General features: G+C 38.2%; 1 protein-coding gene across 3 annotated transcripts in view; it reads left to right on the top strand.

The window, feature by feature from the left end:
- Positions 1–15,807, top strand: part of diaph2 (diaphanous-related formin 2) — a 386,239-nt gene that overhangs the window by 132,500 nt on the left and 237,932 nt on the right. For all 3 annotated transcript variants that reach the window (XM_086084214.1, XM_086084213.1, XM_086084212.1), the window contains 5 exons: positions 119–231; positions 3,698–3,814; positions 9,000–9,118; positions 10,870–10,934; positions 12,858–12,962. In XM_086084214.1, the coding sequence (XP_085940340.1) occupies positions 119–231; positions 3,698–3,814; positions 9,000–9,118; positions 10,870–10,934; positions 12,858–12,962 (519 nt within the window). The remainder of the gene's footprint in view (positions 1–118; positions 232–3,697; positions 3,815–8,999; positions 9,119–10,869; positions 10,935–12,857; positions 12,963–15,807) is intronic.

The raw sequence follows: 15,807 nt of genomic DNA, 5'->3' as shown, positions 1-15,807 counted from the left end.
GCATTATTGCACACAAATCCCCAAAAGCAAAAAATTAATAAATAAATAAATAAATCATCATCATATGTGGACATACTTTAAAGTTTACGCTACTGACTATTTACGCAACTCATTCCAGGAGCTCAAAGAAACAGAAGAGCTGGACATCCAGCTGAAGGTGTTCAACGAGAACAAGGAAGAGGACTCCATCGAACTCTCCCATCGGCTGGACGACATCCGGGCTGAGATGGAATATCCTTTTTTTTTCTTCCCTCCAACCCTCCCTGTCCTGCCCTTTCGGTCCCTCCGTGTGAAATATATGGATGACCGCTGGTGCTGATGTAGCAGCAAGCGATGAGTCAACATGATGACTTTGATTGACTGAAGTTCCCTGGCGATTTGCTTCATTAGAGAGGGATTTGAGGATCTCGCGCACAATATTAGCTCCCTCGGCAGCCAGTGTCGGTTGGGCAAATATGCTCATGCTCTTCACCTTCCACCTCCTCACATTACTTCTTCATTCTTCTACATCTACTTCGATTTGTTTTTCTGACTCATGACTCTTGTTAACAGCGAGTCTGAAATCATAGTTGTTGACTTCACATACTGTATATTACAATGCTTTTACTACTCTTCTTCTTCTACTATTACTAACTGCTACTGCTACTTGACTACTACTTATATTATATTATATCATATTATAGTAGAAAAGTTTGTGCCACTCCAAAATATTGAGGATGCTTCTCTTTGTTCGTAGCTGTCCTCCTTCATTCCCCCACTGGTGTCCACTAGGAAGCTAATAAGTTGGCACTAATTCACACCCAAACTTCTTCACCAAGCTGTTTAATAATTCACCAATCTTCTCTGGGGCTATGTATGAATGAGTGGCACTGGGAGGCGACATTCCAGACACCTGACATTGTTATGCAGATGTCCGCAGCCTTTTTTCCCCTCTCGCATCACATCCCACACTTGTCCCGCTGACACAAAGCTCTGCCGTGAGTGACACTTTATGTTGACACACTCAGGTGAAACGTGTGCGAGGGGGGAAAAAAAAACCGACCACTTGGATTAATGATGTGCTTGAGCGGGTTCACAAATGAGATGGCCCAATGTTTGTTTCCAAGGACAATGTGGCGTATTGATCGCGGCGCTTCGGGGTATCATTCTAAATGCCTCGGCAGCCCCTCTGCCTACACAATAACACCACACCGGCGCTACTCTTCTTCTTCTTACCTGAGCGTGCCTCTTGTTTTTCCATGATTATTGACCCACACAAGCCGCTCCCGTCTGTGTCCGGCTCAGGTCCTGATGCCAAGGAGGTGACTGCGGGACGCTTATAAATATTAAGTAGCTGTGGAATGGTGATTGATTGACCCTACCACTGACTGGCCTACATCCCACTGCCACTGCCACTCATGTTTATTCATGATTTGGCGAGAGAGAAGAGGGGTCATTGAATGGATTGGCATTCTACATTGGGTCTATGTCTGCAGCTTAGTGATAGATTGAGCCACTTGGATACTTTCCCGGTCTTGAGCTCCTTCTCATGTTCTCTCCAATGTTGCACTCGCAAGGACATAATTGAATCTCACAAGACTGGTAATTCTCCCAGGCCTCATGCTTAGCTAATACAAGGTAGGAAATGTATACTTGAGAGGATCATCTATTCCCACGGCTGCCTCTCAATATATTTGATATTAATTAAAGACGCATTTAAGAGAAAAAAGAAGAAGAAAAGACGGTGTCAAATATCAAATCCAGCACAATTGGTGTAAGTACAGGAACTAAGTATTGATATTTCCTTACTGACATTTGACAAATAATCCTAGTAAACTCCCCACAACACACATTATTTACCATTAATAATATTTACAATGCTATTTAGTCCTTATTGAACTTCATTGTCTATAGACAGAATGATTTTTTTTAAGTGCCTCGCCTCAAATAAAAACAATTCTCTTAATGACATCTGCAAAGATGCAGCACTGTTGTTCCTAAAATAGTGGCCTTTGCTCTAATAGACGCCATGCCGCAGTTAATCACCTGTATCAACATCCACTTTATTAGATTAATGCCTCGCCTCAAATAGACATCTCTTTTTTCCTTGTTAAGGTACTTTATTTCCTCAAATAGTGGCCTCCACTCAATTAAATGCTTTGCCTCAGTTACATAACTGGATCCTCATCCACTTTAAAAAATAAATGCCAGACCTCAAATAGGCCTCTTCTGGTCGCTTCTGATCAGGTACCACTCTTCCTCAAATAGTGGCCTCTGCTCTAATAGATTCTGCGCCACATTAAATCTTAGCACTTTAATTAATAAATAAACACCTCGCCTCAAATAAAAACCTTGCATTTTAATTGACCTCTGTTAAGGTGCCACTCTTCTTCAGACATTGGCCTCCACTCTGATAGATGCTATGCCTTAAATAATCTCCTGGATTGTTTTCTGCGTTAATAAATAAACACCCCACCTCAAATAGATACCACCTTATTTTTGGTCAGTTGAATTCGGAAGTGTACATGCTGGCTTGATTTTGCCCTAATTCCATATATATGAGGGTGAGGACGTAAAATTTCCATTAACTATTTAATAAAACAAATATAGGGCAAATTGTAGTAATAAAAAGCAGTAATAAAGAAAAAGAACATTGTATAAAATGCTGTTAAATACTTGGAACAAAGAGCAATGTGCATGTAATTACAACCTAAATTGCCATTTTCCATCCCTAATACAGATGCAAGAACAATATCATGTGCCGCTACATTTGATGAAAAGTGAAAACGTCAACCTCATCACTTTGCTCCTATGTAAATATTTTAGGAGGTGTAATTCATCTTGAGGTGGCAGATTCTCGTCTTGTTGTCCGTGTGCACTTTTATAAGATATGTTTGAGAAGCTTATTCCACAGAATGAGGTTCCACAGGGAAATCCCTTTTCTCGCATAAACAACTACATAGTGCTCACATCGTATTCAATAGCACTCTTTAACATCAAAAAGGCTATTGGAAGCTTGACGAGCACAAATCCAATATTTAGTAGTGTTTATATATATTTATGAAACCGTTTTATGCAGTACAAAGAGGTGACTATGTTAGAGTCATATGCAGAAAGTGATTGAAGAATGAAGAGCATTGCAGATTGAGACATGTGAAGGATGTGTTTTAGATGTCGGAGCCATCAGTGCTCCCTTCTGGGGCAGGCTGACAGAAGACACATAATCAATACCTTTTGCAAATTTAATAACCTGACTTTCTTTTTTTTCTTTCCTTTGCCGCAGAGTGAATGTCAGTTTCAATCACAAAAGTGACTCTCAGCATAATTGTTGCTCTGCAAACGAGCGCCTCTCCCCGTCATGCTCGCTTTAAATGTTCAAACTTTTTCGTCATCTAATTAATTTTTTCTACTTTGAAAGCATCAGAGTGACAGGTAGACCAGTGGGAGTTATTTTACTCCTTTTTTTTTTCATACTTCCTTCTTCCCTTTAAGTTAGCTGTTATCAGGGTTTTCAGCTCCCCGGAGAGAAGTGATAAGAGGAATCACATCTGTGTTTGCTTTCACTCCATGATGCCTGTCAGGAAGCGGAGGTGTGAAAAGAAAACAAGAATGCGCCAAGCTGTGCATTTGAATGGTGTTTAGAATAAGGTGTTAGGAAGACATGAATTGAACCTTATTGTTGTTGCTCACTTGTTTCCTTTAACTTGGCCCCCTCCACTGACATGAATGAGGTGTATCATCTCTTATCCAACATGGTGAAAGACACGGGTTCCGAGGCCTACTTCCTGTCCATCCTGCAGCACCTGCTGCTCATCCGGAACGACTACTACATCAGGTAAGTTGGATGCTGATATGATTCATTTGGATTAAAGCATTTTCACATGTATTATTTGATTCAAGTTCCACTTAAATACAGTGTAAATGTCTTGTTCACAAAAGTAGACACCCATTTTTCTTGATCCATGGCACGATATTTTACCACATCAATAATGGTATCCACTCTCATAGATGCCACACCTCAGTTATTTGCCTGGTTCGAAAGCTACGTAATTAATTGCCTTGTCTTAAATTAAATGTGGGAAAAAGTAAATATAACTCATCAAATTGTGACCTCCACTCTGATAGATGCCATACCTAGATCATCATCTACTTGGATAAAAAAAAAAAACTGACCCCAAATAGGCACTTGCTTTTTTATTACCTTTGCCCCATATAGTGTACATCCTCAAATAGCCTACTCGCTAATAGACAACATACCTCAATTAATTGCCTGGTTCGATTTCCTCAAATAACAAACATTACAAACATGAATAAACACACAACCTAAAAAAGACACTTCCTTTTTCAATGATGTATTGTGAGAGACCTTCTGAAATAAAGCTCCACTTGAATAGATGCCCTATCTCAATTAATAATCCTGTTTTTCTTCCACTTATGTAAATACTGTTAATATATGCCTTACAGCTGACATTGAATTGATAATTATACATTGAACAATCACACTGGTGCTTTTATAAGAGTTTAGCTCAAATAAACTTTATATTAACAGTATATTCTGCTGCTAAAAAAATAAATGCCCCGTGCCACTATTTGAAGAAATATGCTAATAATGTTTCAATTACAAAATATTGAGTCCAACTATAGTGTTTTGTATTTCTTTTACATTTTTCTATATCTATATTTCTTGCGCCACCTTTAGAATCTCCCACCTATTTTTTTGCGCAAAAAGTAATAATAAATAATAGTACAGTATTTAAATAAAAGTATGCAGTCTACTGTCTTGATACTTATGTTTTTATGTTTGTTTGCTTTATTTATGTGCTGACAAAGTGCGTGCCACACGTTGCCAGTGAAGATTATGTAACAAACCTGGATGTGGGTAAAAAGTGCTCTGATGCATCTTTAACAACATACAATTCTTAAATGCTGCTAAAGTGTTCGTTTTTCAACTTTCACCTTTGAAGAGAAAACGTGTCAATCATTGAGCCGGATCAAGTGACACTGATGAATTCACTGCTGCGTCAGGCCTTTTTTGCAGACAACCGACTTGTAAAAAAAAATGTCGAAAAGCGAGGGGATGATGAGAGGAGAGAGATGAATTTATCATAGACAAGTTGGTCTACCCTTGGAGTTATAAATAATGCATCGCTCATCTATAAGGAGGAAACGAGGGAAAGAGATTCACATTAAAAAGCTACAGCCACTTCCACCTCGGCTTTAGTGGCCTGTACCTCTCTCCTAGCCAGCAATGCGAAGTAATTTGCACCAGTGAGGTTCTTCAAGTGAAATACTCTAAACTGAGAGAGATTTCATCAGCTAAGATGTGTTGATAATACTGCGTTTCCTCATATCGTCACTGCTAAGTGCAAAACAGTTATGTCCATTTTTTCCCCCCATATTTTTTATTTTTACATTTTTGTTTGCATTCAGTTTCATCCCAAAAATGTAAAAAATAAAAAATGGACATACCGTATTTTCCGGTCTATAAATTGCAGTTTTTCATAGGTTGGCCGTTTCTGCGACTTATACTACGGAGCGACTTAAACATGAAAAAAATATATATACCGGTGGGTAAATATATTTCACAGACAGCCACAAGAGGGCACTCTAGACTTATACTATAATATACTATATATACTTAATGCGACATACTCCAGTGCGACTTATGTATGTTTTTTTTTTTCTTACTAATTAAGCATTTTTGGTCTGGAACGACTTATAGTCCGGAAAATACGTTATGTGTTGTTTTTTTTACATAGCGACAATATGATGATTATATATGAGGTATGACATAGTCAGAATAGAAGCTGCTGTTGCTACTACTACTATTACTAAGAATATTATTATTATTATTAGTAGTAGTAGTAGTAGTACCTGGCGTTGCCACTACACTAAAAAGTCCACATCAATGGAGCCCCGATTGTCAAGTCACCATGGCAACGGGGAAGCGCCGTGCGCGGCACTTCCCCCGTTTTCGCATTCTTTTTTTTTTTTTATACCCCTCTCTTATGAAACAGGCTAGAGTTACCTAATTTTCTCTGGTTTTAGTTACCTCCCTTTCTGAAACGGAAGACGCAGACTTCCCCACATTTCAGGGTTTCTTGACCCACAATTCTCACTAAACCTGCTTTGTGAAATAGACCCTAGAGGCCATGTCATGGTTATAGCGAGGGGCGGCGAATGTTTTGGTATTGACTGTCTACTATATAAACACTTCGTGGCATCATCAGTGATATTTTGTCAGAAATCTGTGATGAAAACACAAGGTGTCTGTTAGAGGTGTGACGTTTATACTGTACATTGACGAATGATTATTTGGGGTACGGTGTCGATTCGAGGAAATGCAGTTTGAATCTTAATAGTATTATTGTATATTTATTTAGGGATTGTCTAAATTGGGTCTAAAGCATTCAAGTTGATATGTCGACTGTCATTGCTGTGAGTTGTTGCTCTTCCCTCGGGGACTTGGTTTATTTTTGATAATTAATCTCTCAGTGCAAGCCTAATGAATGAGAGCACATCAAACCCGCCCTGTTAATATAGAGCAGATGTGCTCTTTTGGAGCCTGCCGATATGGGGATTACAGTGGCTATGTGGAGCAGAGCTGGATCAAGTGGCTGGGATGGCGCTCGGCAGCGATTGGAAGAACTGGAGGTGCCAGAGTCAAAAAGGGAAGAGGTGGGGAGTGATGCAGCGGGACATATGTTGTCTTTTTTTGGAGCCTGGCCCTGCCCACCGTATAGAGGCCTGACAGTTCTGGGTCACTCTCGCCGTCGCTGCGGCCGCCTGGCAGTGGCGGAGGATGGAGGACGGCGGGAAAATAGGGCGGCTTATTGAGATAATAACGCAGGGTGCGCGGGTGACAGTTGTAAGCCGAGCGGCACCGCGCTTAAGCCAAGCAAGGCGACACTCGCGAGCTTCATCCAATCACGAGTGGGCGATGCTGCCAGCTCAAGCAAAAAAGAAAGGCATTCCATGCCTCTTTAAAAATAAATTAATAAATAAATAAAGAGCCTAAATGTTTATTTTCCTTTCTGTTTTACTTTGGCTCAGACTGTTGTGCTTTCATACGTTTGTATTCACAAAAGTGATTTGTCCTCCCACACAAGGTGCCAGCTCGTTCTTTCGATGCCGACATCTTGCAGGGATGCTTGTTTCGATAATTAACCTAAATTCTTACCAATAGTGTTCTAAATGTATGTTGTACTCATTTTCTATTTACTTTTTGTACTCAATTTAAATAGATAATAATTAAAATATGCTACATATCGTCACCCTCTTAAAATAATTGCCTAAGTCATTTTTTTGCAAACATTTTTTTTTTTGCCTAAATCATCCCCTCATGAAGCAAATGGTTCAATATTTAGTTTTTCCTGAAAAATCTGTAAAGAAAATGACAGGCGGTTATTTTAAGAAGGTGTTGATATATGGATGAAATAAAATACATGAAACTTAAAATTTTTAATAAATTGTAGAAATAATACAAGTTCATAACAATATTACGTGAGGAACTACCAATGTGGAGTAAACATTTTTGACTGGCAAAAGCAAATTAAATGTATTTGCAAGTTCAAGCATACTTTTTTATTCAAGCATTAGGCCTACATTATTCCAATAGGTTCAACAATTATTTATTATGTCTGCAGTGCATGTTTTGTGTTTTTTTTCCCATAGCGTCAGTGGGTATGCACATGCCACTAGATATGCACATGAACAAATGGCATTATGGGAAAACAAACTACGTTTTTAGCATTTACGTACAAGTACGTTCAAATGTATTTAAATACTGTACGTTTGAACGTATGTTCAAACGTATATTTGCTAGTCAAAAATGATTACTCCACATCGGCAGTTCCACACTTATATACAATATAAACAATCTACATATGTTTTTTTGTATTTAAGCCACGTTTTATTTAGGGGTATACCTTCTTCATGGTCTCCTTGAATAAATAAACATACCTATAAGATATGGTAAAAATTACATTCTACCAATAATTGATAATTTAATAATGTGATTAATATACTTAATGGTAAAATATTAGGTAAATGATGCAAGGAAAATACTTAAATACGTATTCCTACTTAATCTTAGTTGTTTATATAAACTACTACCATAAAAGACATTTTATGAAAAGAAAGAAATTAATACAATCAAATTTGAATCGCATAGATTTCCCTCTCAGAGAAATTGTAATACAAATCCTGAAACATAAGCCGAATATTACATTGATATATAGTAAATATTAGTAACAAATAATACGTAGACAAAAATAATATTATCATGCATTAGCTTTTTTAATATATATTTTTCTTGTACGTATTCAAATTTAAAACTGGAATATACATCATCTGTTTTATATCCATATTCAATGTTCAGTATAGCTTTTATAATTCAAAGGAATTCAAACTTTTTGCCCTAGGAATTTTAAAATGAACCCGGGGGTCAAAGTCGAGCTTAAAAAATCATTATTTCTCAGTTAGGAACTCATCTTTAAATGGCAATCTATTTGCTAAATGTCACAAGCAATTAAAGTTGATAGTTTCACCGCCAAAAAGGTCACGTTTGCCCGCCCCGGTTCCTGCCTCTGGACTTACACACACAACCACACAGCTGGATAACCGTGCTAACTTCTAACGAGCTGACATGTTTTCCTGGTCATTGTGCTTTCAATTACGCACATTACACTGATTAGATTTACATATCTTTTTTTTATGGTCGCTCTAATTGGCAAAGATGATTGCAAATTACACGAGAGGACTGGCTGTCACCTTGAAATGGACACGGGAGCACACCCTCGGCCTCAGCGCGCCCATTATCTGCTCATTTCACGACGGGAGTGGAACAAGTGATCAAATTTAACAAGGCACATGGCTATTTTCACAATTTTTTTCTCCTTCCTGGCATTTTGTGACCTCTAGTTCAGATGAGGGACTAATTTACGCTTAATTAGTCGTGTCGAGTTTATGTCTATCATATCCCCTGTAATTGTTCTGCTTTATGCTTTTTGACCCGCCAGGCCTCAGTACTACAAGGTGATTGAAGAGTGCATCTCTCAGGTGGTCCTGCATCGAAGCGGGATGGACCCCGACTTTGGTTACAGTCGCAGATTGGATGTGGACTTCACTCATCTGATTGGTAAATTACATTCATAAGTTAAGTTAAATTCATGGTTGGTTGTGACTTCACACCTCTCCTGTGCTAAATTTCAAGGGAATAGGCTTTGATTGGCCGGTAATCAAGTTGTCTGTGTTCACTCCCACAACGGCACAAAACATATTTGTAACGGTGCCTGTCTACGGAAATGCTAATATAAAGGAAATGTCACCCCCCACAGTTAGACTGCACTTAACGCTCGACTTTTATCGAGTTTTTATCATGTGGCAGCAGCACAGCAGCAAAGTTGACCACTCACAAAATAATACGCAACGCTAATAATAAACTCCGCAATGTTTATATTCACGTCATGTCAACAAACATCCCATCCAGAAGAGATTGCTAGATTCCATCCCCTTTCATATAATTGACATATAAATTTCTAAATGAATACTTAAGAAAGAAAAATATATGTATAAAAAAATGTCAGTGATGTTAATGATTCTGAAAATGTTGGTAAAACAGGGAAAACTATTTTTTTTAAACAAAACTTCTTATAGTAATTTCCAACTAAAGGATTACATTGCATGTGAAATCGTTTTCAAGTTCACATTTGTATTGAGACTCAATAAAGTTATTTTTTTTAACATGACAAATTAAATAATGCTGTTGTATCTATTGTTCCTTAACGGTTCTGACTCTACCACAAAGAATCATTCAAAGTTTTGACTCTAAATAAACATCCCTGCTCACTTTGCTGAGGTATGACAGACTGCAAGAAAGTTTGCAATGATGTTAACCCACACAAGAAGGCACATGGAACACCGATGTGTTTTCTTTCTTTGTACTGCTTTTTTTCCTTCACAATAGGGGGTTGCAGCACTATTTCTCAGATAGATATGCAATCTAATACGAATTTGTCCTTCAAGTGAGCAAATGGACAATTTAGAAACACGGCATTTTGATCCCTGTTGAAGGCATGCACAGTTGCACGCACGCACACGCGCACATACACACACACAAGCGCACGCTCACACATTCAGGTGACAATTAATCTTTATCTATCTATCTATCTATCTATCTATCTATCTATCTATCTATCTATCTATCTATCTATCTATCTATCTATCTATCTATCTATCTATCTATCTATCTATCTATCTATCTATCTATCTATCTTTTTTTTCCTTTTTCTCTTTTTTCTTCTTTTCCTTTTTTCTCTTTTTTCTCTCTTTTTTTCTCTCTTTTTTCTCTTTCTTTTCTTTCTTTTTTTTCTATCTATCCATCTATCTATCTACCTGCCTATCTATCCATCCATTCGTCTACCGTCCACTGTCTATCCATCTGCCTATCTATCCGTCTATCTATCGAGCTAGCTGTCTATCGAACTATCAAGCTATCTATCTATTGACCTAGCTGTCGAGCTAGATATCAAGCAATCTAGCTACTGTATTGAGCTAGCTAGCTAGCTAGTGTATCTAGTTAGCTCGTCAGCTAGCTAGCTAGCTAGCGAACTAGTCTTTCTCTGTCCGTCCGTCCGTCCGTCCATCCATCCATCGAAATAGAATGTGTTTCAAAATGTGTCTCATACCGTCATATAAGGCCACAAACTACTTAAACCAATCTTAGAGATGAATGAAGGAGTTTTTGCTTAATCCTTCTCAAAAACAAATAAACAGCAATAAAAAAATTAAAAAAACTTCTGCAGAGGCAAGAGGGGAAAAAAGTAATAATGCACGGAAAGGAGCGTGTAATGTATTGATGTTTGTGTGTGTTTGTATGCTGTCTTGCAGATCAGTGTGTCGACAAATCCAAAGTTGAAGAGAGCGAGCAGAAAGCTGCCGAGTACTCCAAAAAGGTGAGGCATTAATCACTTCAACAGGCCCCTTGCTTGGCCGAGTCCTATCAGGAAAGTCTTTTCTTCCGCACAGCTCCCAGACAAGCTATCGATTTTCCATGCTTTAATCAATAGCTGGCTGCGACGCTACATGATCCGTATCAGCATTACAAGAATCAATGGCGAGGTTCTGATTTGTGCACAGTACCGGGTTGCACTTAAATTTTGTGCAGGTGATTCGATGCGTCTTTTTCTGCGAGAGAGGCCTTCTTAATGTGCATTTCATTGCGAGTACAGCGGAAATCGAACGCAATATGTTTCGTTACGCTGGTCGACTTCCAAGTTGTTTTAATTTCAACGTACACAATATCCTATGAAGATGAATTATATTTAGAAGAAATTATTTGTTCAAACCTTACAAACATCAAATGTATTAACTTTACAGGTGATGATTTATTTATGAGTCACATTTCAACATTGGTAATCCTTATACGCAAACACAACTTCACAAGTCTTAATATACGATCAAACACTCTCCTAACTTTTTAATGACAAATGAGTAGTGGTAGAAACGTGAAACAATGACTATGTTTATATGCACCCTTGTAAAACCCGAATATTGACAATATTTGGGTTTTGAAAGGCCATGTAAACACGCGCGGAATCAAAATACCTCAAATGAACGGGGCTTTGTTTTTCGTTGCGCACATGCTCACAACCTCTTCTTCGTCTCCTTTTCCTCTTCTTCGCTTATTTGCATTCGCAAGGAATCGGTCTGTCTTTGTAGTAACGATTAGATGACGCACACATAGTTCCGCTTCATCCAAACGAGTAAGTCCGTGCTTCTGGCGTGTACTGACAAGAACTACACTTCTGGAGCAAGTAGGAAACTGACGACTTTATTCAGCGTGGTGAGTGACATGAATATAATGTATTTTATTGACCGTTAAAAGATAGAAGCGGAAACGACGTCTATTTAGCTCTCTTTACATCGGGTTTTTCCAAACGCCATGTATACGGGGGTAACTGTCAATTTGTGAACGTGTTATTCCGATTGTTCCAGAAACCCGAAGTCTGACCATAACCCGGATATTGCCTGCATGTAAACGTAGTCACAGTACGGATCAGATCACACATGTCACGGACGGGATTGTTTTTACGGATCAAAAACAAAAAACAAAAAAACAAGATAAATAGACGTGCATCTCCATTTAATTTAAACACGGAAGAGGATTAATTTATTAAGGCCAGTGAAAAAGTTTGGCAGGATTGTCACTTTATTCTCAGAATTCTGACTTTAAAGTGAGAACAATAGTAGCAGTAATATAATTCTCACTTTAAAGTCAGAATTCTGACTTCTGAGAATAAAGTGAGAATCCTGCCAATTATTATTTTTTGTCTTTCTTCACTCGCCCGAATCCTCTTTCGTATTAAAAAAAAATGCTTTTGCTCTTAAAAAAAACAAAAACACTTTCCTGCATATGGCCAAAGCCATATTTTTTGTTTGTCTTTTGGCCCATCCATTCTAATATGAATTGAAGTGAGGTCAGAAAGTTAATGCATAAGATTAGAATGTCTTTTTAAAGCCTACCATTATGACACGGAGGAGCTTCCGGCTATTTTTCTTCTTCTCCTTCTTTAGTTTAGCGTCTTACCAGCCCAGTGCGTGCACCCTGCTGGGTCCGTAAAGTCATTGCGCTGACATGTCTTGGTTTTGTGCAAAGGTTAAATCCATCAACATGTATGAAAGCCAGGCCTGAAACAAAGATAAAGGACAACAGGACTCCCGGGTGATGAAGACCGCGAATAGAACGCCTTGGTTTTTGGCGTCTGTTGATGTGCCCCGAGGCCGCTCTCCGGAGACGCCCCGCCGCTCGCCAGCCTCCGTCGCCTTGTTTTCATCAGCGTGAACACGTTGACATATTTGTGTCCTCTTTCTTGCAGTTTGACGAGGAGTTCAGCGCACGGCAGGAGGCCCAGGCTGAGTCTCAAAAGAAAGAGGAGAGAATCAAAGACTTGGAGGGGAAGATCCAGGCCCTGGAGTCTCAGGTAAATCTACAAAAAAAACAACGTGTTGTTTTTTTTTGGACTCAACTTTTTAACTAGAGGTAGGAGAGCTTTTCACACCTCTCACAGATGTTCTCTTAAGTGGATGTGAGAACATTTGATTTAATAAAAGGTCAATCTCCTTAAGTTGGAGCTCTTAATGTGGCCGAGTGGCCGCATTGAAGCTTTTCAATGTAATTTTATTATCTTGGAAGTGGATTGCATTTCTTTTTTACCGCCTTTGAAAACATTTCTTCCTGAGCAAAACCTCCCAATTCTGAGCACAAAAAACTACTTTGCCATTTTAACCCAATTGCAAACATTTTAGCAGCGTCTTGAGAGGAAAGAGCAGTAATGGAATTTAATGTAAGCCAATATTGGACGATGAGAGCATGGCTGCACACCAACGGCACCCTCACACCCAAACTGGCCCATCACTCTCTCACTTCCTGATTACTGCCCGCCTCTTTTAATGACATCACCACATTCTAAATCTTGTGTTTGTTTCCATTTTTCTTTAAAATGTTATATTACTAACAAGGGCATAGCTATCTTTTGAAGGCAGAAAGGTGTGTTAAAAAGAAGTGCAACACTTAAACCCCAGGAGTCAAAGCCTTTCTTCCTTCAAAAAAGAAAAGGAAAAAAAAACTTCTAAAGATTAGCTACTACTGAAATTACACCACTTGCAGGGAAACCTGATTTACTGAGCAAAAAGTTAGTAGATATAGTTATTATATATTCAGTTTTGCGAGCAATTCACTTAGTACTATAGGCATCAAGCCCTGGCACAAATAGAAGATTTGATAGGTCACCTGAACTGCCAATATTAATATTAATATTAATAGCTTGAACCAAAAATATACAAACTATAGTCCCCCCAAAAAAAATCATTTTAAATTCCCCTGTATATATATATAGCATTTTTGCTTTAAAATTGCATGAAATCAATAGCAATTTTCTTTTCTTTTAATTTCTAGTTCTTGATTATAAAATGGCCACAAGATTCCCCCCCAAAAATATACAGTTTTACGTTCATTAGTAGGCTTTACACAATCAGGATTTTTCGAGTTTGGAAAAACAAAACAAAAAAACACAACAAACAATAACCGATCACCGATTTGATCAGAATATACAGCTATATATCTATTTAAAAACTTCTATATCTACTCTACTGTCAACCACCGTTATTCACGGGGGATAGAAAATATAGTTAAAACCCACGCGTAATTGACGCCAATTGAAATGTATTGAATACATAAATAAATAGGGCTGGGTATAAAAAATCGAATAATCAATATCAAATCGATTTTTATTTTCAAACACAATATCGATTCATAAAGCAATGAATCGATTATTTAAATATCAATTTTTTCCCATAAATTCTGAAAAAAATTAATTTTAAAGGCCTTTTTTTTAATCTTGCTGTTTTCTTGAAATTTACTGTTCACACAAATAAAATAAAAAAATCTTAAATGTATGGAATACCTGACTTATTGCACTTTAAGACAATTCAGAATATTAAAAATTTATATTTACAACTATTAAATTAGAATTGTGAAAAATGAAAATAGTTTAATCTCATCCTTGTTGATGTCAATGTTTGTGTTACACTTATTGATTATAAACACGTGCTACTTTCATTAATAAACAAAATCTTTTGACCAGTTACTGCCTCCGCAAAATCTACTTTGGAACTTGACATTTTTTAGCATGTCCTTGACATTTAAGATTTGATGTTCCAAAATGAATCAATATTGGATTGAACAGAAGTGAATTGAATCGTGTAAAATCAAAATCAAATTTAACTGAACTCTTGTGAATCAAAATCGAATCGTTTGAGGAAATTAGAATCGATACTCAGCCCTACAAATAAAGAAATTCTTGACAAAAAATGCTGATAAACATTAAATATAACATGTAATGTCTTATTTTGCTGGGCCAATCAATGACATCATTGATCGATCGGGCAAATTAATACATTACAGCCGATCACCAATTTTGCATAAAATGTAAATATAGTCCGATCTGATCAGATCGGTGTAAAGTCTAATTGTTAGAAATACACGGCTCGTGCTGACATTATGCAAAGGTGATCTGTAAATCGTCTCCATACATACAAACAATGAAATCAAAGTTTGGGAAATTCCCCCTAAAGGCCCGTACATACCCATTCTTGCTTGTATTTGTGGTTTAATTATGCAACGGCAGTAACAGCCAACCAAGCGCCGCTTTTGATCTTCTGCGAGTTAGCCGCGTGTACCACTCCAATCGTATCTCAAGCGGTGAACACAACAACAACCTCTGTGATGATTGAGCGTGTGTTTTACCTCCTTCATCCGCGTTCGACACGGCGCCGCAAAAGCCGTTGACGTTGCGAGCGCAGACCATTTAAATCCCGCGTTCGGCTCTTTCCATCAAAGCCGCCCTGCCATCCCCAGCAGTTTTTTTTTTTTTGTCATTATTTTTTAAGAATGAAATGGAAGCGAACCATAACCTTTCATCCGGGGGAGACAGCCTGTCAGATATTAAAACACATGCATGCCCGGAATCGCTTCCCCTCACCTTGTTTGCCACAACCAGGCACATTTAATGAGCGCGGGTCTACCAGGAACTTTGGCATTGTAACAAGCAGCCTGTTTGATGTGTCTTTTTGATTATCCCCCCAATTGAGTGGAGAAGTGCCTCCGCCTGTAAACATCAACAAAGGGACATGGGAATCACAGCAAGTGGGGAATCATCCGCCCTTCCCCGAGCCTTTTTGCTCGTAGCGTAGCAGAAGGAAGCTATTCACTGCAATTGGGCTGAAGATGTAATGAATAATGTAGCAGTGCAGTGGTACGCAGCGGAA

Source organism: Leptonotus elevatus, chromosome 9 (assembly GCF_054856555.1).
Source record: "Leptonotus elevatus isolate MCC_2025b chromosome 9, RoL_Lele_1.0, whole genome shotgun sequence".
NCBI classification, from domain to species: domain Eukaryota; kingdom Metazoa; phylum Chordata; class Actinopteri; order Syngnathiformes; family Syngnathidae; genus Leptonotus; species Leptonotus elevatus.
The sequence above is the reverse complement of the archived record's forward strand: the minus strand, read 5'-3'. Positions and strand labels throughout refer to the sequence as shown.